Source organism: Leptodactylus fuscus, chromosome 1 (assembly GCF_031893055.1).
Source record: "Leptodactylus fuscus isolate aLepFus1 chromosome 1, aLepFus1.hap2, whole genome shotgun sequence".
NCBI lineage: Eukaryota > Metazoa > Chordata > Amphibia > Anura > Leptodactylidae > Leptodactylus > Leptodactylus fuscus.
Window position 1 is genome coordinate 140,145,932 of NC_134265.1, and position 21,893 is coordinate 140,167,824.

At 39.3% G+C, this 21,893-nt stretch overlaps 1 protein-coding gene across 1 annotated transcript in view; it reads right to left on the reverse strand.

The window, feature by feature from the left end:
* Window positions 1-21,893, reverse strand: part of LRRC2 (leucine rich repeat containing 2) — a 284,202-nt gene that overhangs the window by 144,598 nt on the left and 117,711 nt on the right. Inside the window, exon 4 of the mRNA XM_075277223.1 lies at window positions 5,367-5,523. Coding sequence (XP_075133324.1) covers window positions 5,367-5,523 — 157 coding nt within the window. The remainder of the gene's footprint in view (window positions 1-5,366; window positions 5,524-21,893) is intronic.

A 21,893-nucleotide genomic window follows, 5' to 3' on the forward strand; every position in this document is an offset into this window, starting at 1 on the left:
GCATGGTTTCCCAAACACAACAAACAGCAATATTTAATAAGTGGTTTTCCCATCAGCCATACCTGTATGCTCTCTGTCCATTATATACAGACCTAAGGAATTCAAGGAATTAATACCAATTGTCCCAAATACCTGAAATGGCTGAATAGAATAGAGACACACCCAACTTTTCTCACTCTAGCAGACAGTGCTTTCTTTTCTTTTTTTTTTTACCAGGTTTTGGATAAAACCCTACAAAAAGGAACACAGATTTTCTTTCTACAAGCTTTCCCAGCTGCTATTAGAATGTATACTACAGGAACCTGGGGGAATGTAAACTCCTTCTACCACTTTTCCCTTTGTCCTGTCACGCTGTGTAGGCTAGGAAAAATTCTTAATAAATGGAAATGATAAAGTAATCACTTTAGGCTAAGGCCCCACGAGACGTCCCACAGCCAAAAAGCGGTGCGGGAAAAACTGTGGTGGCAACGCATCATGGTTCTTCCTGCAGCACTTTAAACAGAAAGTTCACAGAGTTTTCCTCTGTGGACTTTCTGTTACAATTATATGTATGGAGAAACCGTTGGCGTTTCTGTAGGTATAACTGACATGCTGTGATTTTCAAAAACGTGCCAGTTTTGGAAATCGTGGTGTGTCCGCATCATGGTTTTTACCACAAAGTGGCATGGAATTCGCTTTAATCCCATCCACTTTGACTGTAGTTTAAAGCGCAGTGTTTTTTTTTTCAGCAAATTGCAGCGTTTCCGGCCTCAGTATTGAAAAGGAATGTTCTATTGTTTTTTTCTCTCTCTCCCTTTTCATTACAAGCTGACGATAGTAAAGGAAGTGGAGTTAATATAAAAATAAAAATTAATCTGTTAAATTCGCAATAGAAAAAAAATTACTGCAGTTCAAAAATCCCAAAGCCATCCCAGTTTTTTCCTAGATGGTCTTTGCAGTAGTTCATGTCTTATATTAGACAACAGTTGTACTAATCACTTGTAATGTAATCCATTATTATTTAATATAGGTGCGCTTTCCAGCTATAATCAAGAAAATATCTAATAGTGTATTATACATCCACTTCATCAATGTGTCTCTGATGACCTTATTCACACAATTTCATTTAAACTAGGCCCTTAGTTTCAGAAATGCAGTGAATTTTAATGATACTAAATACAAATTTGAGTGACAGATTTTATGATCCCGTTATGCTATTAAACATGAATCATGTATTTTTAATTACCTGTAATTGTCAGAAATTATTGAAATGATTCTGGGTTATTACTAGAGATGAGCGAACAGTAAAATGTTCGAAGTTCGATATTCGTTTCGAGTAGCCCCTCAATATTCGACTACTCGAATCGAATATCGAACCCTATTATAGTCTATGGGGGGAAAATGCTCATTTCAGGCTACGTTCGATCAAATTATACTTACCAAGTCCACGAGTGAGGGTCGGGCTGGATCCACCGAGAAGTCTTCTTCAGCGTCCCCGTGGTGTCTTCCGGCTCTTCATTCACTCTGCCAGGCATCGGGCCTGGGCAGAGCCGACTGCGCATGCCCGCACTACAAGTGGATATGTGCAGTCGGCTCTGCCCAGGCCCGATGCCTGGTAGAGTGAATTCAGAGCCGGAGCCAGGCCCTATCCTACGTAATAGGCGGTAACTCGAAGACAGTCCCTACCTGTATAAGTGATACACAAAACGCAGACAAGACGAACAACAACAAAGGGAGGTCAGCTAGCCAAGGGTCAGTAACAGTCGAGCAATGCAGTGCCAAATCCGAGTCCAAAAGAATAGTCAGTAGGGAAAGCCAGAAGTCAAGGATTAGAATACAAGCAATAACAGCGACAGAAAAAGCAAGTACACACAAGGCAATAACAAGCACCAATGTGAATGCAAACCAAGAATAAATAGGGAGGAAGAACTCGCCCTGTACCTGATAAGAAGGAAGGCTGTCAATCACAGGGCAAAACAAAACTTAACTCTTAGAGGAGCAGAGGGAAATGAAGGTGAAGGAGACGGGTGTGGTGGAAAATCAATTAACAAGGTGAAGGAATAGGACAGTGTTCAGACAATGCAACCAAAAACTCTAAGCAAGTTATCAAACTGTGCACACCTCCTGCGCCGCTGCATGCAAACAGAGGGCGGCACAGAGACCAGGACAGGCAGAGATGTTACAATAACGTTCAGCTCTTGCTGTTTAGTCTGGGTCTGTTGTTCTTGAAGGATGACCTGCCCAAACTGCTTCATCAAGTCCTCCATATTAGTAGTCTCCTTTTTAATCATTCCTGCAGCCATCACCCAGGACATAAGAAAATGGTAAAACAGACTGGTGTATGTCTCTTTAAGACTGTCTTAGATTGGGTGCCCACATCCGAAACACCATATGTGTGGAAAATAGCTTGGTAGCAGCAGTAGTGAGAACCCAAACAGTCAGGGACAGTAACAAAATGTCTGGTGAAAACAAATGTTATCCTGTTGTGTTTATTTTGACAAAAAAATGAACAAATAAAATACAGCCTTACTTCAGGGACACAAATTAACAAACTCCTGCTCATCTGAACACTAACTAAACAGCAATAAACCTAACTATACATGTGGCTTGCTGCAGCCACACAAACAGAAAAAACTAAACATCACACGGATCTCACCAGACTCTAGAACTCCAGGACAGACCCAGGCGCCTCCTCTCACTCCCAGGATCAGCCCAGAAATGTAGGTTCTGCGGTCTTTTATGGCCCATTAATGAACCTTTGACCCACATCTGGGCTGAGGCATACTGAATATCAACACTGGGGGAGATATATCAACCCTTCTGCACCCTTCCTGTCATCTTCTCACAATGCTGTAAACTGCTATTTGGGTACACTGCTGAGCACAGAAGGGAAGAAGTGCCATTTGGAACACAGATTTGGTTTTTGGATGCCATGCCACTTTTGCAGAGCCCCTGAAATGCCAGAAAAGCCAAATCCCCTGACATGTGACCCTATTTTGGAAACTACACCCTAAAAAAGTCCATTGTCTGCATTCTTTGTAATAGATCTCTACTGGTTAATAGAGAGAATTCCCAAATGTCTGAATAGTCTTACATACAGAGAGGGACCTAGATTGCAACCCTTTGAGTAGTAAATGAGTACAAGCAGTGCAATGCTGTGTAGAAGGTCTTCATTCACATTACAGAATTTATTTTTATAAACTGACATGTTTTACAATAGCAAAGTCTTTCTACATTATTTGGTTTACTGAAATATTTATAATTTATTAATATACTAATTAAAATATTTATATAGGAAAATGGCTCATCTGCAAAAAAAAGTCCTAATGTAGCAGACTGTTAACAGACGCCTTTCTATTCATTTCATGCTGCTTTTGTGCGCAGCCTGCTCTACATGACCATTATAAACAGCAGTCATCTATAGAAGTGTTCAGTCGGATGTGTTGGCCTAATTTTGGCAGGATAGTAGTTTTCAGATTTTTATACTATAGGCTACTATTTTCCTCCATGCACCATGCTATTTATAAGATTCATTGTTGGCTACTTTGATATGTATTGCAAAGCAAAACTTTAATGTTCAGTTTGTAGTCAACTCAATGTTATTTGTCCTATTTTGATCTAGTGAATAAAAAAAAAAGTCAATTTGCAAATAGACTTTATTAAATATATCCTACTTTGCAAATAGTATTCATTAAATATATCCTACCGTTATTGTGTACAGCTCCTATGGTTACAGACTGAAATCAAACTTTCTGCAGGCAGATCCTGCAGTCCTATTTACCTCCCTTTCTCCTCTACTGCAAGGCTACCTTCTAAGTATTATGGGGATAATGTCACTCCTTAGGGAGAGACCACCTTTTCAGGTGTGTGGAGACTTATACAGCCATAGTTGCTCCACTGCAAGGGAACATGGGAAGAATATGCAAATCTGTCTCCCAAGATGTAAACAGGGAGACAGTGCCTCTGTGCAGGGCAGCATAACAGAGGCACTGTCTCCCTGTTTACATCTTGGGAGACAGATTTGCATATTCTTCCCATGATACCTTCTAAGTAGACATCAATTAATCAAATCACTGAAACCTAATGCTTTGTTTGTTGGTGCTGCCAAAACCACTTTCATCCTCCAAGACATGGGCTCTAGACGACCTCTAAAGGTGTCCTTTGATGTCTGGTAAAAAGAGGGTAGCAGCAGATCCTTAAAGTTCTTCAAGTGAGTGGTCTACCTGGATTGGGCTTGTTTTTCAGCACATTCCATAGATACTGAGATTTTGATGGGGAATCTGAAGACCAAATCCAGACCTTGACCTGTTTGGCATATACCGCAAGCCATTCCTGAGCAATGGTTGACACAGTGACATGAAACCTCCTGATGAAAAAGTCTACCACTATTAGGGGGCAATCAGACGGAGGAAAATGGTGAGGAATTTTGTTTGGAATTTCAGCGCTGAAAAAAAACATCCCATTGACTTCAATGGGTTCCTTTTTCTGCTAGCAGAAAAAGGAACCCATTGAAGTCAATGGGAGGCTTTTTTTCAGCGCTGAAATTCCACACCAAATTCCTCACTGTTTTCCTCCGTGTGAATGGACCCTCAAGGAATTCTGCCATTATGGGTATGCTTGGTTTAGGTAGCTGGTGTGTGTCAAATTAAATTCCAGGAACCTAAATTTTCCAGAACATTGCTCATAGAATCATACTCTTTATGCTTTGCTAGTGTGTTTTCTTCTCCTAAGTGATGCACATGAGCCCCCTCAGTTCACAAGAAAAGAAAATAATTCAGTTATGACTAATCAATATATATTAGCAAGATGTATGGCACAGATGGAATATAGTTTGATTTCAGTTTTTTTTTGCAGTCTGTAAACATGTAGACCCAGATCTGCATAGAAAAATAAAAAAAAACCTTGATAGTCTTCAGTAGGTGATACCTTTTATAATGGCTAACTAATAATGATGACAAATTACAAACTTTCGTGATATGTCAATTAACTATAAACTATAAACAGTAAACTATACCTGAGGAAGAGATCTGAGATATCCCGAAAGCTTGTAATCTGTCATCATTATTACTTAGCCATTAAAAAAGGTATCAACTACTGAAGACTATCCAGTTTTGATTTTTTTTAGATTTCATATCCACTGGCTAACACGGTACAAAAACATTTTTTCCTAGGTAAATACATTAGACATAAATATGATTATTCACTGTACAGTTAGGAATTCCGCTAATAATATTACAATAGGAAATCGCTATGTATTATTATCGATTGATGTATAACTGAAGGAATCTACAATAGTTTTGGGGATGACCTGTAATAAACAATGCATTCAATCCACCTGTCTAGAGTTCTCTGTCTGTAGTTTAAAACAAAACATCTTTTGTACTCACCTATTTCGGGAGGAAGACATGTTATTTTGTTCTGTGACATATTTAAAACCTTCATATCTTCAAATGTCTGAATGTATTCTGGAATGGTATGGATGAGGGTTTTAATAATATGCCATTCTTTTAGGTACGTCTGTTCTCTCAGGTAATCGGGAAGCTCCTAAGGAGAAAAAATTTAAACATTATATTGTATTTTTACCAACATCGACAAAAATGACTTACAGTGGGGCAAAAAAGTATTTAGTCAGTCACCAATAGTGCAAGTTCCACCACTTAAAAAGATGAGAGGCGTCTGTAATTTACATCATAGGTAGGCCTCAACTATGAGAGACAAAATGAGAAAACAAATCCAGAAAATCACGTTGTCTGATTTTGTAAGAATTTATTTGCAAATTATGGTGGAAAATAAGTATTTGGTCACCTACAAACAATCAAGATTTCTGGCTCTCACAGACCTGTAACTTCTTCTTTACGAGTCTCCTCTTTCCTCCACTCATTACCTGTAGTAATGGCACCTGTTTAAACTTGTTATCAGTATAAAAAGACACCTGTGCACACCCTCAAACAGTCAGACTCCAAACTCCACTATGGTGAAGACCAAAGAGCTGTCAAAGGACATCAGAAACAAAATTGTAGCCCAGCACCAGGCTGGGAAGACTGAATCTGCAATAGGCAACCAGCTTGGATTGAAGAAATCAACTGTGGGAGCAATAATTAGAAAATGGAAGACATACAAGACCACTGATAATCTCCCTCGATCTGGGGCTCCACGCAAAATCTCACCCCGTGGGGTCAAAATGATCACAAGAACGGTGAGCAAAAATCCCAGAACAACGCGGGGGGACCTAGTGAATGAACTGCAGAGAGCTGGGACCAATGTAACAAAGCCTACCATCAGTAACACACTACGCCGCCAGGGACTCAGATCCTGCAGTGCCAGACGTGTCCCACTGCTTAAGCCAGTACATGTCCGGGCCCGTCTGAAGTTTGCTAGAGAGCATTTGGATGCTCCAGAAGAGTATTGGGAGAATGTCCTATGGTCTGATGAAACCAAACTGGAACTGTTTGGTAGAAACACAACTTTACGTGTTTGGAGGAAAAAGAATACTGAGTTGCATCCATCAAACACCATACCTACTGTAAAGCATGGGGGTGGAAACATCATGCTTTGAGGCTGTTTCTCTGCAAAGGGGCCAGGACGACTGATCTGGGTACATGAAAGAATGAATGGGGCCATGTATTGTGAGATTTTGAGTGCAAACCTCCTTCCATCAGCAAGGGCATTGAAGATGAAACGTGGCTGGGTCTTTCAACATGACAATGATCCAAAGCACACCGCCAGGGCAACGAAGGAGTGGCTTTGTAAGAAGCATTTCAAGGTCCTGGAGTGGCCTAGCCAGTCTCCAGATCTCAACCCTAAAGAAAACCTTTGGAGGGAGTCGAAAGTCCGTGTTGCCAAGCGACAGCCCCAAAACATCACTGCTCTAGAGGAGATCTGCATGGAGGAATGGGCCAACATACCAACAACAGTGTGTGCCAACCTTGTGAAGACTTACAGAAAACGTTTGACCTCTGTCATTGCCAACAAAGGATATATAACAAAGTATTGAGATGAAATTTTGTTACTGACCAAATACTTATTTTCCACCATAATTTGCAAATAAATTCTTACAAAATCAGACAATGTGATTTTCTGGATTTGTTTTCTCATTTTGTCTCTCATAGTTGAGGTCTACCTATGATGTAAATTACAGACGCCTCTCATCTTTTTAAGTGGTGGAACTTGCACTATTGGTGACTGACGAAATACTTTTTTGCCCCACTGTATTTTTTCTTAGAAAGTACACTGGATGTTTTCCCTTTAGGCAGTCGTAATACTAATGTGACTTAAACATATATATTTGGTTGAGCAAGAGAAATATGGATGTATTTATGTTGGAATGTTTAACTTTAATATAACACAAGGGAAATTTGAGTTAGGGTGCATTCACACTGAGTAAACGCTAGCTTATTCTGTAGAGTAAAATTACACTTGTAAATTTTGCTATCCCATTGACTTCAATGACATTTTACAGGCGTATTTTTACAGGCGTATTTTTTACAGGCGTATTTTTTACAGGCGTATTTTTACACTTGTAAAAAAATATAATTGAAGTCAATGGGATAGCAAAATTTACAAGTGTAATTTTACTCTACAAAATAAGCTAGCGTTTACTCAGTGTGAATGCACCCTTAGGGTGCATTCACACTGAGTAAACGCTAGCTTATTTTGTAGAGTAAAATTACACTTGTAAATTTTGCTATCCCATTGACTTCAATGACATTTTACAGGCGTATTTTTACAGGCGTATTTTTTACAGGCGTATTTTTTACAGGCGTATTTTTACACTTGTAAAAAAATATCATTGAAGTCAATGGGATAGCAAAATTTACAAGTGTAATTTTACTCTACAAAATAAGCTAGCGTTTACTCAGTGTGAATGCACCCTTAGGGTGTAATATAATTTAGCATGCTTTATTAAAATTCTACAAAGCATAGAGAGCACTGCCGGCCAGCCTAACACTGTTTTAGTATACCCATGTTCTAAAAGTTCTGACCTTTGTAGGTCTCTGTAGAAATCAGATAATCTATGTAACATAATCTACATAACATTATTATTTCTTACTATGCCTCCATGACTATATTACTGGACTTCCACTTTGACTCACAAACAACTATAAACGGGCACTTCTCTTCACATATTATGTTAAAATGTTATCCCTCGTTCACATCTGTGTTTGGTAATCCATTCGGGGAGTCCACATGGGGACCCCCCAAATGGACTACCGAACGCATTTGCAGGCAGTGTGGAGTGAAAGCACATGGACCGCATAGACTATAATGTGAATGTGAAGTATAATTGTGAACTATAGATTGCGAAGTACTTTCCTGTCCACATGTTCCCTGCGGAGATATCATTATAGTCTATGGGGTCCGTGTGCTTTCACTGGCACGCCACTTGTCAGTGCATTTGGTATTCCGTTCGGAGGAGGGGTCCCCATGCGGACTCTCCAAATGGATTACCAAATGCAGATGTGAACAAGGGGTTACTGAAGCACATATAGACCACCTCCACACCAACACAACTAGATCTAAACAAGCATACAAGAAAGCACTTTTCTCTCCCAATTCTTCTACTTTTCAGGTGTTTCTTAAAATAAACTAGTGAACTCATAATAGGGTCAATGCCTTAGTCCAGAAAAAAAAAAAAACAATGTCATTTTTTTATCTATGGGAATCCTTCAGGCAATAATTACCAAATAAAATGTACCAAAATATATGTGAATACTTCTGACATAACTCATGGTATTTTGAATACCGTATTTTTCGGACTATAAGACGCACTTTTTTTCCCCAAAATTTGGGGGGAAAAGAAGGGTGCGTCTTATAGTCCGAATGTGGCGCCTGGCACCCGCTGTAATAGAGAGACGGATGCCGGCAAGGGATAGATGCCGGGGCCTGAGACATCGCTACACTCCTCTGCCCTGCATGAAGCCAGCAGCGGCGATGCTATTCCGCTCCTCCGTCCCCCCGCCGCTGGCTTCATGCAGGGCAGAGGAGCGCAGCGATGTCTCAGGCCCCGGCACCTGTGCTGGCGTCTATCCCTCGCCGGCATCCGCCTCTCTATTACAGCGGATGCCGGGTCAGTATCGGTGGCCCCTTCTCCCCCCTCCGGCGATATCGCAGGAGCCGACCTGTTTGGGTGAGAGCCGGGAGCCTAATGAGGCTCCCAGGCCTGTCACTGCTATATATTAGTATTGCGGCTGGGTCTATGACCAGCCGTAATACTAATAGACAGAATGGCCCATAGACGGCAATACAGGGGGAATAAAATAGTTAAAAAAAAAAAAAAGCTTTAAAAATATATAATAAAAATATGAAATAAAAGTTCTAAATCACTCCTTTCCCTAGAATATATATAACAGTAGAAAAAACACTCTATGCATCCCCGTACAGCTGCAGGGTCACCTGTCAGTGTGGCCTTGCAGCTGTTGCAAAACTACAACTCCCATATATTAAATATTTTACCATTTTTTGCTTCAAATTTTTTTTTCCCTATTTTCCTCCTCTAAAACCTAGGTGCGTCTTATAGTCCAGTGCGTCTTATAGTCCGAAAAATACGGTACTTCATATCTCAAGGTCCACCTTTATACTGATGAGCAAAAGGGTAACAATATTTTGAGCTTTTGGGCTCCATATCTCACCATCCACAATAGCATTGAATGTCAGACTTCCATCATTTTATAGACTATCATCTTGGCTATCTCGTACATAAATTTTACTTATTTTGCAACTATTTAGCATATAATTAGTTATGCAGATTCTTGTCATGTAATTGCATTGTTACTGTTTTGCTCCTGATGGTGGAAAAATCTTTTTTTCTCATATACTATAGATTACAACCTGTTCTCACATTCCCTAATAGCTCTGTGTATTATTAGGTTGAGTCCACAAAGAAAAGTCACTGGTTCAAATCGAGGATCAGCCATGAAGAAGAAAAGAAAAGAGAAACAGAATCATCCAGCTCATCAATAGCAGTCTCTCGGGCAAGAAAAATGCCAAACTGCATCATGTGAGTGCCACAACCGTTGGAAGAATATGAAATAAAATCTGTCCATCCATTCAAAGCTGAGCGGTAGACATCCAGGCAAAATATTGACTTATCACAAGATCTATCAGGTCTGGTGTGACAAACCCGGCAGTGGAGGTGGCTCGTATCTTCATAATAGTGAGATCACAGAGGTCCATGCAAGCACCGTGCATCACACTTTTCTGTCAGGAATAGTGTCCCAAATAAAAATAAGATAAAGAAGCCTTGACTTCAATATCATCATAAGAAGCATCGGCTCGAGTTTGTAAAAATGTCCAAAAAGTGGACAGTAGAAGATTGGAAACTGGTGATTTGTAGCAATGAGATGAAAGTCAATAGACTGGGCTCTGATGGGTGCATCTGGAAGAAACAAGGTAAAAGGGGGCTAACGGATCAAACCAAATGGACAACTAAACATTTCATCCTTTGTCCCTTACTGGGCAATGAATTAACCAGCAGGAATTATCAATATTCATGGAACTTGTTCCTTCTTAATCTACTGTCCAGTGACTGACAGAGGACTAGAATAATGAACCAGAAGAGCGGCTTTGAAACCTGAGACAAGAACTAACATTAAACTTGATGATGCCGAGAAGAACTTGGTCACACATGTGGGGTCAGTCAAGCTGTGTGCAGCCATCTTGCTACCACCAGCCCCAGCGGATCAGAAGTACTGCAGCTGTAAGTTAGGTATAGGTATTTCGGTTTTTCCTTTCTTTTTATTTTATAACTGTTTGTTAATGTAATTTTTTGTTTGCCTCACTTTGTCTCTTTTTGTAAACACTGAACTTTTTTGTATTAAAGTTTTCACTTTAATTTTAGTCCCTGTATATTCTGCTGATCAATAACTTTTTTACTAACTGATGGAGAGTCATGTGTGCATTTACGTGAGGTTCCTACTGCCCCAAATCAGTAGGTGGTGGCAGGCTATATCTGTGGTACGTAAACTGTGTTGGGGTGAGATTTATGCACAATTGCAGCCTGACTAAAGGGTTAGCATAAGATCGAGTGAGTTGAGTAAATTAACCCCATGCAGTTGCACCCACGTCACATCCTAGGACTGTATGTACATAACACTATCCTTAGATTATTTTATAGCTATGTATATTATGTTGTCTCAATTTGTCCTAATAAGTCGTTCAGTACCTTGTTAAAATGTGTGCTAAGTAGTTATTTTTTTTCTAAATGATTCGTAACAGGATACAATAGATCTCTGGGGACATAGTTCAAAATGTTAGTAGCCATCACCTTGATTAATGATCCGATATGATATAACAGGATTTTTAATGCAACACTTATCTGAGATTTAGCATAGTCCTTTTTATCACTCGTTACAATATCCTACAATGCGGCTGCAATATTTATGCTAACCTACATTTAGTAGTGGGTCTTCTAATATTGAGGGTATAACCTTTACTTATTTTCCTTTACTTCCTATTTCTCTCTATACCTCAGGGTTGTTCTTATTATAAAAATCACAAGGGACTTTAATGAACTGAAAATAGCCACTTTGAAAACAGTGACTCATACATTTTATTCCAGCAGCTAGTTTACTTCTAAAAAGTTGCTAGAATAAAACAGGAATATCTTTGAAGCTGTGAATCATATCCTGTAAAGCTTTGTTTCCATAATCAGCAATTTGGGTGTTTTTTTTTTTTTTGTTTTTTTTTGTTGCTGAATATTTTTTTCTGGGTGTTAAAATATATTTACTTTATTAACATTGTAATACACCTACAATACCAGTTCATAGTTATGCTATATATAATCTATCTATTCATTTGCTTTGTAAGTGGGGAATATTTACTAGAAAACATAATACTTGCCATTAAAATTACAATTTGAATATATCCTATTTATATATGTGAAGCTCCACATGGGAAATACACTGCGTTTTACAGTACCTGCAAAGTGGCTAATCAATCCACACATTGCAGAAAAAAATCCACAGCGGAAAATATGCATTTTTTTAAACTTGAAGCATGTAAATTATACATACTGAAACGTCCCCTCCCTGTCTGTCTAGCTATCCCACCCACTACTAGCTCCTCCTAACCTACTAAGCCTAACCCCCGACCCCATTATATACTTAAGTCTTTTCCTTTCAGTCTTTCTCCTGTAGGAAGGCTCCTCCTTCTTTACTGATTCTGCATGCGTGCGCTCTTGTCCCAGCGCTGCTCTGCAGTGATGATGAAGCCATAAATGGCAAAGAGGTATTATTCACCATCAAATATAGCCATGGTAATAAGGGTAAAATAGCTGTTTTACTCTCAATTATAGGGGCCATTCACACAGAGTTTTTTTTGGTGTTGATTTTGACGCTGAATCCGCGTCAGAATCCACGTGGAAAAAAACACCTCCCCATAAAGTTCTATGGGTTCCGTACGCTTCCTACAGGTGGATTCTGACTGCAAAAACCAACACAGTCAATGAGAGGCAGAAAATCCACGACGTGGATTTGGGCGCGGAATTGCAAAAACCACGTGGAAAAACTGCTAATGGTTTTTTCAAGGTCCATACACTGTGCTGGAGGAAAACAAAAAGTAAAAAAAGCCTCAAAAAACGCTTCAAAAAACCTTCAAAAATTCCTGAATCAGATTTTATCCTCGACAAAAAAAACCCTGTAAGGGTGCAAAATCACGGCCGCAAAATAGCGCCACGTATACGGTACCGGCTCCCATTGAAAATAATGGGAGCGTATACAACCCACAAAAGATCCCACGACGTCTACGTGGCACATTACGTGCCAAAAGACATCGTGTGAATGCACCCTTAGTGAATGGACCCATATGGTGTTTCTGCTGCATTACTCACGTGAATACACTGATATCACAAGCGGTGGTTATTTTGACATTTTTCTATTTAATACCCATATGGTTTTTAGATTTAGGAATACTTTTCTTAATAAAGGTTAAGTTTTAGGAGTTTTTGTGTGATGAGTTATATATATATATATATATATATATATATATATATATATATATATTTTAATTTTTTTATTTTTAGGTAAATATGTTTAGTTTAGGTGTAGGCTAAGGCCCCACGATGCATAAACACAGGTCTTTTTGTGGCAGGATTTGCTGTTTTTTTATTTAGCCAAACCTAGTAGTGACTACATAAGAAATAGGAAATATTCATACTCATACTCATTCTTCTCCCTTCTGCTCATTCCACTCCTGGCTTTGGCTCAAGCAGCAAACTCTGCAACAAAAATAGAAACTTTTCTGTAATGTTGGACCTCAGCCTTTTTAGTGTTTTTGGGAGGATTAAAGTATTACATTTCATTATTATTATTATTATTATTATTATTATTATTATTATATTTATTTATTTATTTATTTGGGGGGGGGGTTATTATATTCACTGTGCAGTAAAAATTATATCATAACTTTTTTCTGTAAGGTAATATAATTTTCATTATGTCTTTGTCATTTTACAATATAAAAAACTGCTTGGGGATACCACCATCTAACACCCATTTTTATTTTTCTCAATGATGTGCTCTGTGAGGGCTTACTTGTTTGGTGAGTTCTAATATTTATTGGCACTATTTTTCACTACATAAAACTTTTTGATCACTTAGGGGGCGTTCACACTACCGTCTGTGTCCGACAGGTAGTGTCCGCTCCTAGTGTCCGTTCAAAATCTGGCACGGACATTAGGAGCGGACACTAGCTGTGTCCGTGACACTTGTCATTTATTTAAATGGCGACCGGGTGCGTTCACTGTCTGCATGTAAAGATGTCCGACTTTTCAAGCGGACAGAAAAAACCTACATGTCGGACCTGTCGGACACAGACGGTAGTGTGAACGCCCCCTTAGATTACTATTTTTTGTAGTGGAAGCAACTTGACAACAAAACTACAATGCTACCGCTGTGTTTTTTTTTTTTTTCAATAGGACTTTGTGCATGTGATAATATCGATTATCTAAAAATCAAAATTCTGTAGAAAACTTGATTCTTCTCCATTCTTCCACAATCAGCCTTAGGGTCCATTCACACGGAGGAAAATGGCACTTTATTTGGTGCTGAATTTTCCACACTGAAAAAAAAGCCTCCCATTGACTTCAATGGGTGCCGCTAGCTTTTTTTTTCCACTAGCGGAATTTTGCTAGTGGAAAAAAGGCTAGCAGAACCCATTGAAATCAATGGGAGGCTTTTTTTTCAGTGTGGAAAATTCAGCACAAAATAAAGTGCCATTTTCCTCCATGTGAATGGACCCTAAGGCTGATTAAAAAGGTGGAGCTAAGATAAAGGAATAAAGAAATGGCTTGCCTTGTCTCCAATACAGATCGGATAAGGCTGAGGACCCACATTGCAGAAATGCAGCTTTTTTGTTTCAGATTTTGTTGCATTTTTTTGAGCCAAAGCCAGGAGTGGTTTGAGCAGAAGGTAGAAGTATAACTACTTCCTAGATATTTAAAGGGATCCTATCATTCACACACTATTTTTTCTAGGTACCATGTCAGAATAGCCTTAAGAAAGGCTATTTGTCTCCTACCTTTCGTCGTCTTCTCCATGCCGCCATTTGCCTACAATCCCAGTTCTTGTCAGTATGCAAATTAGCTCTCTCGCAGCACTGGGAGCATCCCCAATGCTGCGAGAGAACTCTCTCCAGCGCCGCCTCCATCTTCTTCAGCAGCATCATCTTCAGCCTCTTCTTCCGGTGGTGGCTTGTAACTTCTAGTATTGTAAGCGGCTATTTTCTCGTGGCCTATGGGCATGCGCAGTCTGCTCTTCCCAAGGCCTGAGGCCTAACAGTTACAAACCACCACCGGAAGAAGAGGCTGAAGATGACGCTTCTGAAGAAGATGCAAAATAAATAAACCTTCACTTTGGTTATAAAATAAGCAAAATTAACTACAGCATTGACTTCAGGCAAAAATTCAAACAAAACCCTGCTCGTCCGAGCACTAATTAAACAGTATGAAGCTAACTATACGTTTGTGAGAACAGAGGAACACCCCCAGTGCTGCGAGAAAACTCATTTACATAAGGAAGAAAGAAAATATCTCTCAGGAATGGCAACGCAGATCAGAATAATAAAGGTAAGAGAAGAATAGCCTTACTTAAGGCTTTTCCAAAGTGTATTTAGTTTAAAAAGGGTTTCTAATGATAGAATCCCTTTAAGACTCGGGCCCCACATGGTGTCCTGCAGCATAAAAACATTGCTGAAAAAACCATATCGGCAAGGCATTGTGGCTTTTTCCACAGTGCTTTTCACAGAAAGTTCGCAGGTTTGCTCTGCTGCATTTCCACCACAGATAAACCGAGGCGTTTACACCATGTGGGGCCCCAGCCTAACAGAAGGGACACATCTAAGAGATTCCTTTATATTTTCCAGTCCCTTCACAGCCATTCCTAACTTTTGCTAAAAAAAACCTCACTGCAAAATATGCAACAAAAAGCATTGCGTTTCCACAATGTGAGGCCTTAGCCTAAACTGAACTATGCAACCTGTGAATGAGTGCACCGTTCACTTTATCTTGTATGCCATATACTGCAGGGCTAATGTAATGTATAATATTTTGTTTTACAAATGTCAGAGCATAATATTCTTTCTTCCTTTATCTTATATCAGATTTACAACAGTTATTATTTGTTGATTCTGAACAGCAATAAACTATGAAGTGTTTAAATGAAGTCACGTAATACTACGAGTGAGCCCGCACTGCATATAACATGCTGATATCTCCAATTATGTGAAATGATACAAACTTTTTCTATAAAGTCGAACTATGCCACAGGGGGTATTCCATCCCTACTGCTTCGGAATCAGCATGTTACTCTATTTGCTGATTACCATGTCCCTAGATAGCGAATGTCGGCTACATTATTCTTTTTATTTTTTTAAACATATTTGCAACCTCATAGATGAAAACCAAATTTGATTTTTGCTCTAGAGCTATACATGATGTTCATGAAATAGCCACTCTAATTCCTCCATGTTAAAATGCATCCCCATTTAACTTGTGTAATGTCAGAGGCAGTGCAGTTTCATTTTACATTTTATGTTATTTTTATGCGCTATAAGTAACAAATTCACTTACTTTCTTAAATCACCACAGGTTTGTGAATATGAGTCAAAGCATTCTTTTTATTACTACCTAAAATCTTATTTTGTGCTATGGTATTTTTATGTGCAAAAATAATTTTCAAAAGATTTAAAGCTGCAATATATTGAGATTCACCTCAGGAATTAGATAGACATAGATAAGGTTACTTTTGCTTATGTATTTATGATTTTTTTATATTGGTTGCCAAATATTTTTGTATAAAAATTACTGTGATAAAAGTAATAAGAACATGAAGTAGAAAACCCCCCTTAATGCAATATAGGATATAATTTTTTTTGGTATTATTTCATTTATTTATTTTGCATATATATCACCACAATTTTCTGCAGTGTTGTACAGAGATTGTAATTGTTCATGGTTCCTGCCTCCAATAACGCTCACAATATAACTTTTCATACCTTGCAAACACTCTAGGACCAAGTTAATAAAAAGACAATTATCCTATCAGTATTTTTTTTTTACTCAGGCCAGGGCCCCATGTTGCGTAAATGCTGCAGTATGGCTGCACCGTAAACTCTGGCGCAAATAACGCAGCGTTTTACAGTAACTGCAAAGTGGAAGGAGTTCTAGCAAATAGCATCCATATACTGCAGAAAAATATGCTCAGAGGAAACGCTGGGGCTTCTAAAACCACCATGGCTTTGGAATTCACAACATGTCAATTATACCTTTGGAAACGCTGGTGGTTCCCTATAGTTATAATGGAAGCAGAACGCGATGCATTGCCGCCATGGATTTTCCCGCTAGTGCTTTTTTTTTTTGACTCAGGGGGTAAACTGGAGTAATGAAGACGCCATGCAGAGTTTGCCACTGAGTACATTCAAACAAACTACCTCTGTTTTGCAAGGCAATTTTGCAAACCATTGAACCATTTTGTTGACCTGTAAGGCTAAGGCCCACGTTGTGGAAACGTAGTGTTTTTTATTGCAGATTTTGCTGCAATTTTTTTTAGCCAAATTCAGCAGTGGATTGAGCAGAAGGTAGAAGTATAAGAACTTCCTATATATTTCCCATTCCTTTTGTATCCATTCTTGGTTTTGGCTCAAAAAAACGCAATAAAATCTGCAACAAAAAAAGCTGCATTTCCGCACCTTGGCGCCTCAGCCTAAGAGTATATTTCCACATTACTGAATCACTACAGATTTTTGCAGCAGAAAATATGTAGCATTTCTGCTAGAAATCTACAGCTGAAAAAAAAGTCACCAAATGGTGCAGTTTTTGTTGCTGATTTGGTTTCAGATTTGCCACAGATTTCACTCTTCACATTGCAGTGTATGTAGAAATACTTAAAAATGGACAAAAAAAGAGCATGACCTCCATTTTAATGGTTGCTTACAACAGACCATTAAAATATCGGCCATATGAATAGCCCCAAATTCACAGACAGTGAAATTAATATGGTATTATGGCAGCTGTTATATCTGTTAAAAAATGGCTGTTACATGGTCAATTTACGCTATCATGTGAATATAGCATTGAATCCGCTATGAAAATTTGCAGCAGATTTAAAAAGCAACACCACAGATCAATTTGTATTGCAGATTTTTTTCATAGTGTGTGTATGGGGTGTTACAATCTAAACAACTGCTATTTATATGAGTAGTAGATGGTAAACCTGATGCTAACTAACTTAGCGGGTTGTTTGATGTAAAATGCAGCAGATTAGTGATCCCTCCCTTCAAGGCACCTATTAATTAATGGTCAGACTTCACACTTTCTTTAGTGCCAATTCCAAGGCTGCCTCAAGATCCAGTCCAAAAGCCGGGTAGCAGCAACTGAAAGCTGGTGCACTGCATCGGCATCCAGCCGTGCACTCTGCTCCGGATTAGGCCCAATGAATGGACCTAGTCCGGAGGAGGGGAGTGTATTCAGGACGAATCGCGAGGCGACTTGGCCTGGAGAATGAGCACCTCGCTTCTTTTTTCCGGGAGCCAGAAAAAAACTCCTGAGGGGATCCCATTGATTTCAATTGGAGCTGTCTTTTTGGTCAGGATTTTGATACAGATACGGCCTCAAAACCCTGACCAAAAAACTCTGTGTGAACATACCCTAAGTGTGCAGACCAAATGCAGTCTGAACTCTGTTTTTGACGCTCCTGATATTTATCAAGCAGGTCCTAATAAATCAGAACAGTATAAAGCATCAGAAGAGCCTGAAAAACCTCTCTGGCTCATTAGAAACAATTCTTAGTGAAATTCACACCTCTTGCTTTTAAGCAGCTATTAAACGATGAAACATAAAGTAGATATGCTGAATACAGTTGTATAGGTCTCTTTAAGGCGGGGGGCCCCATGGGTTGGAAACAACATGCACACGGCGGAAACGCAGGGGGGGAAATCACGACGTTTTACAGTACAGGCAAATTGGATGGAATTCTAGTGAATACCATTCCAACTTTGTGGTAAAAACTTGTGGTGCGGACATGTCGTGATTTCCAAAAACAACCTGGTTTTGGAAATCACAGCATGTCAATTATATGTATGGAAATGCAGTTTCCTCATAGGTATAACTGTAACAGCAAGTCCGTGGAGGAAAACTCCATGAACTTTGTATTTAAAGCACTGCAGGAAGTCTAAAGCTTGTATTTATTATCTACTGCTCCGAAACATGCCCTTGTGCTTGGCTATAACAAGCTCTTACTCTTCATTTGGGTACAAGTATTATTTGTAACTTGGTTTCTAGAAAGATAATGGAATTGTATAAATGGTATCCCAACAACGAGTGATTCATGTACATAATATTATGATATCTGGTATTTGATTTTCCAGGTCATGATGATATTCATCTAACTGAAAGCTCTTGGATTTGTTGAGAAATAACATTCCATTCTTGTACGTATGTAATATGAAATGTTTCCTGATTCGTACAAACATGTATTATGATAAATTGATCTACAATGCTGAACTTTCATAGTAAAATATGTCTAGATTTCCTCTATGGTTAAATGAAATTCTTTTACTTTTTATGAATGATTCTTATGTATAAAATATGAGTAGGCACATAATGATATATATATATATATATATATATATATATATATATATATATATATATATATATATGTTATGCTGTTTCATTACAGTAGAAATTATTCCAAAAGCTCCTTTTTGTGATATATTAGTTTCACTTATTATAATCTCTAAGGCTTAGGCCCCACTGGATGATACCCAGTGCTAAAGTGCTGCGGGAAAAACTGCGGCGTGAACGCATCGCGGTACTTCCCGCAGCACTTTGAACAGAAAGTTTGCTGTGTTTTCCTCCGCGGACTTTCTGTTACCATTATATTTACAGGAAAGCTGTTTCCGTAGATATAATTGACATGCTGTGATTTCCAAAACCGGGCCAGTTTTGGAAGTTACAGCTAGAGATGAGCGAACAGTAAAATGTTCGAGGTTCGATATTCGTTTCGAGTAGCCCCTCAATATTCGACTACTCGAATCGAATATCGAACCCTATTATAGTCTATGGGGGGAAATGCTCGTTTTAGGGGTAGGCAACATTCGATCAAATTATACTTACCAAGTCCACGAGTGAGGGTCCGGCTGGATCCTCCGAGAAGTCTTCTCCTTGCAGCGTCCCCGCGGCATCTTCCGGCTCTGAATTCACTCTGCCAGGCATCGGGCCTGGGCAGAGCCGACTGCGCATGCCCGCACTACAAGCGGACATGCGCAGTCGGCTCTGCCCAGGCCCGATGCCTGGCAGAGTGAATTCAGAGCAGGAAGACGCCACGGGGAAGCTGCGCGGAGAACACTTCTAAAGGTAGGAGAAGAACCAGCGTTGATTGGCTGACTGTATAGCATTCGGCCAATCAATGCTGGTTCTGCATCGAACTTTTCCATTCGAATAGTGAGTGGTACTCGATCGAGTACGAGTATTTCGAATACCGTAGTATTCGATCGAATACCTACTCGATCGAATACTACTCGCTCATCTCTAGTTACAGCGTGTCCGAGCTTCAGTTTCAAAAGAAAAGTGGGCATGGGATTCGTTACTGTAAAATGCCACTATTTTTCCCGTGGCTGTTCCAGAAAGTTTCAGCCCATATTATGCTTCACTGAATGGCTTATGTGACTGCTAAGGAAGGAAACAGAGTACTAAAATGAGTGGAGGAGTCATGCTGGGAATCGGGCATGAGAGAGGGAGCCACGCTGGGGACCAGAAATAAGAGGGGCAGCCATGCTGGGGACCAACTTTGAGAGGAGATTCCATACTGGGGACTAGGTATAAGATGTAAAGCCATGTTGTGGACAAGATATGTTTGTTTGGAGGGTGCAGGTGCTTGTGGGGTGTGTGTATGGACGTGTTGGAAAGTCTGCCTGATCAAATAGCCTGTGCGTTACTAATAGACTGTTTTTTAGAATTGTGGACTTCCCATGATCATGTGACTGGCACTTTATACAAGTTCTATCTGTGTGGACTTGAAATGCATCTATCCTCCTCACATTACATGGGCCTGCCTACATCCTGCATGCAACCATGGTTTCATTTCCATCAGGAAAATGTGGACTATTTTCCCATTGCTATTGATATGATGTTGTGAAAGCAGAATCAGAGCTGTAGCCATGCTGGAGACTAGGATAGAGAAGGGTAGACATGCTGTGGTCCAAGACTAAGTGGAGGGTCCATGCTAGAGGCTAGGAATGAGAGGAGAAGCCACGCTGGAGACCAAGAATGAATGGAGGTGCCATTCTGGCAGCCACGAATGAGAGGGAGAGCCATGTTGGGAGCAGGAATGAGTGGGGAATCCATGCTGGGGCAGAGTTTCCCAGATCCCCTTGTATTATTTCACACAATAAGTTTTATTGCTAGTAAGTTATAAGCTTATTAGTAGTGACTGCTTGTCTTCTCTAGCATACTGGTTAGTTTCCCTGCAGAGAGTCTTTGCCAGTGGTTTTATGTAAACATCTAATATTCCAGTCTGTTTCATGAGTGCACTGCATGCTGTTTAATTCAGTTTATTCACATCATTGTTTAGGGATCAGAGTATTATTTGTGTGGTAAACTTGCCTTGACCTACCTGAAATGTATTAATGCATGAGTTTGTTTCATGCCTTATTATTGATCTTCGTGGTCTTGAGGACTCCCGCTCAGAATCTATGAATAGCCTAATGTTGCTCAGTAGAAAATCCCAGCCTTCTAAAACTAAACACACTCTTTCTATCGGCTGGTAATGCCGCTAGTAGGGCTCTATATTACAAGCTTTCCTCCTAAAGATTTCCTTTGAAGTCTGATTTACATTCCTTTCATCTTCAAGGTGGATTTGATTATCATTCTATTCACCTTCAAATAACTTGCTCCTTAGTTTTCTTTTAGACAGGACAGATACCCAACTGATGCTCATCATTATAACTTGCATGATCATTTTTCTGCCATGCTACCTATAGAAATAAATATTTTTTTTTCAGTGACCGGGCAGCAGAATTCAGTAGGAAGCAATTTATGAATAAATCCATATACTTTGTTTCTTTAAATCTGTGGACATTTCGCTACATTTTTCTCCCCTCTACTCTGATATGGATCATTTCATGTTTGCTTCATTTCCCACACGGTGCATGCTATGTTACAATCCATCTTCTATATTTGGCAGTTGATGGCAGCTTAAAAAATATAAAAGTATGAAGTGCCCGAGGGCTGGTTTTAATGAGAATCTCTCCTAACTTTCTTTTTTATTTCCTACATATTATTCTGCAGCAAATAAAATGTACCCACTGCCTCCTTATTTTAAAATTTCTTTGCAATATTTTTTTTCTTTTTTATTTCTATATCAGATATATACATTTGTGACTTTATCAGAAGCGCTGGTAGAGACAGAACAATGTAACAG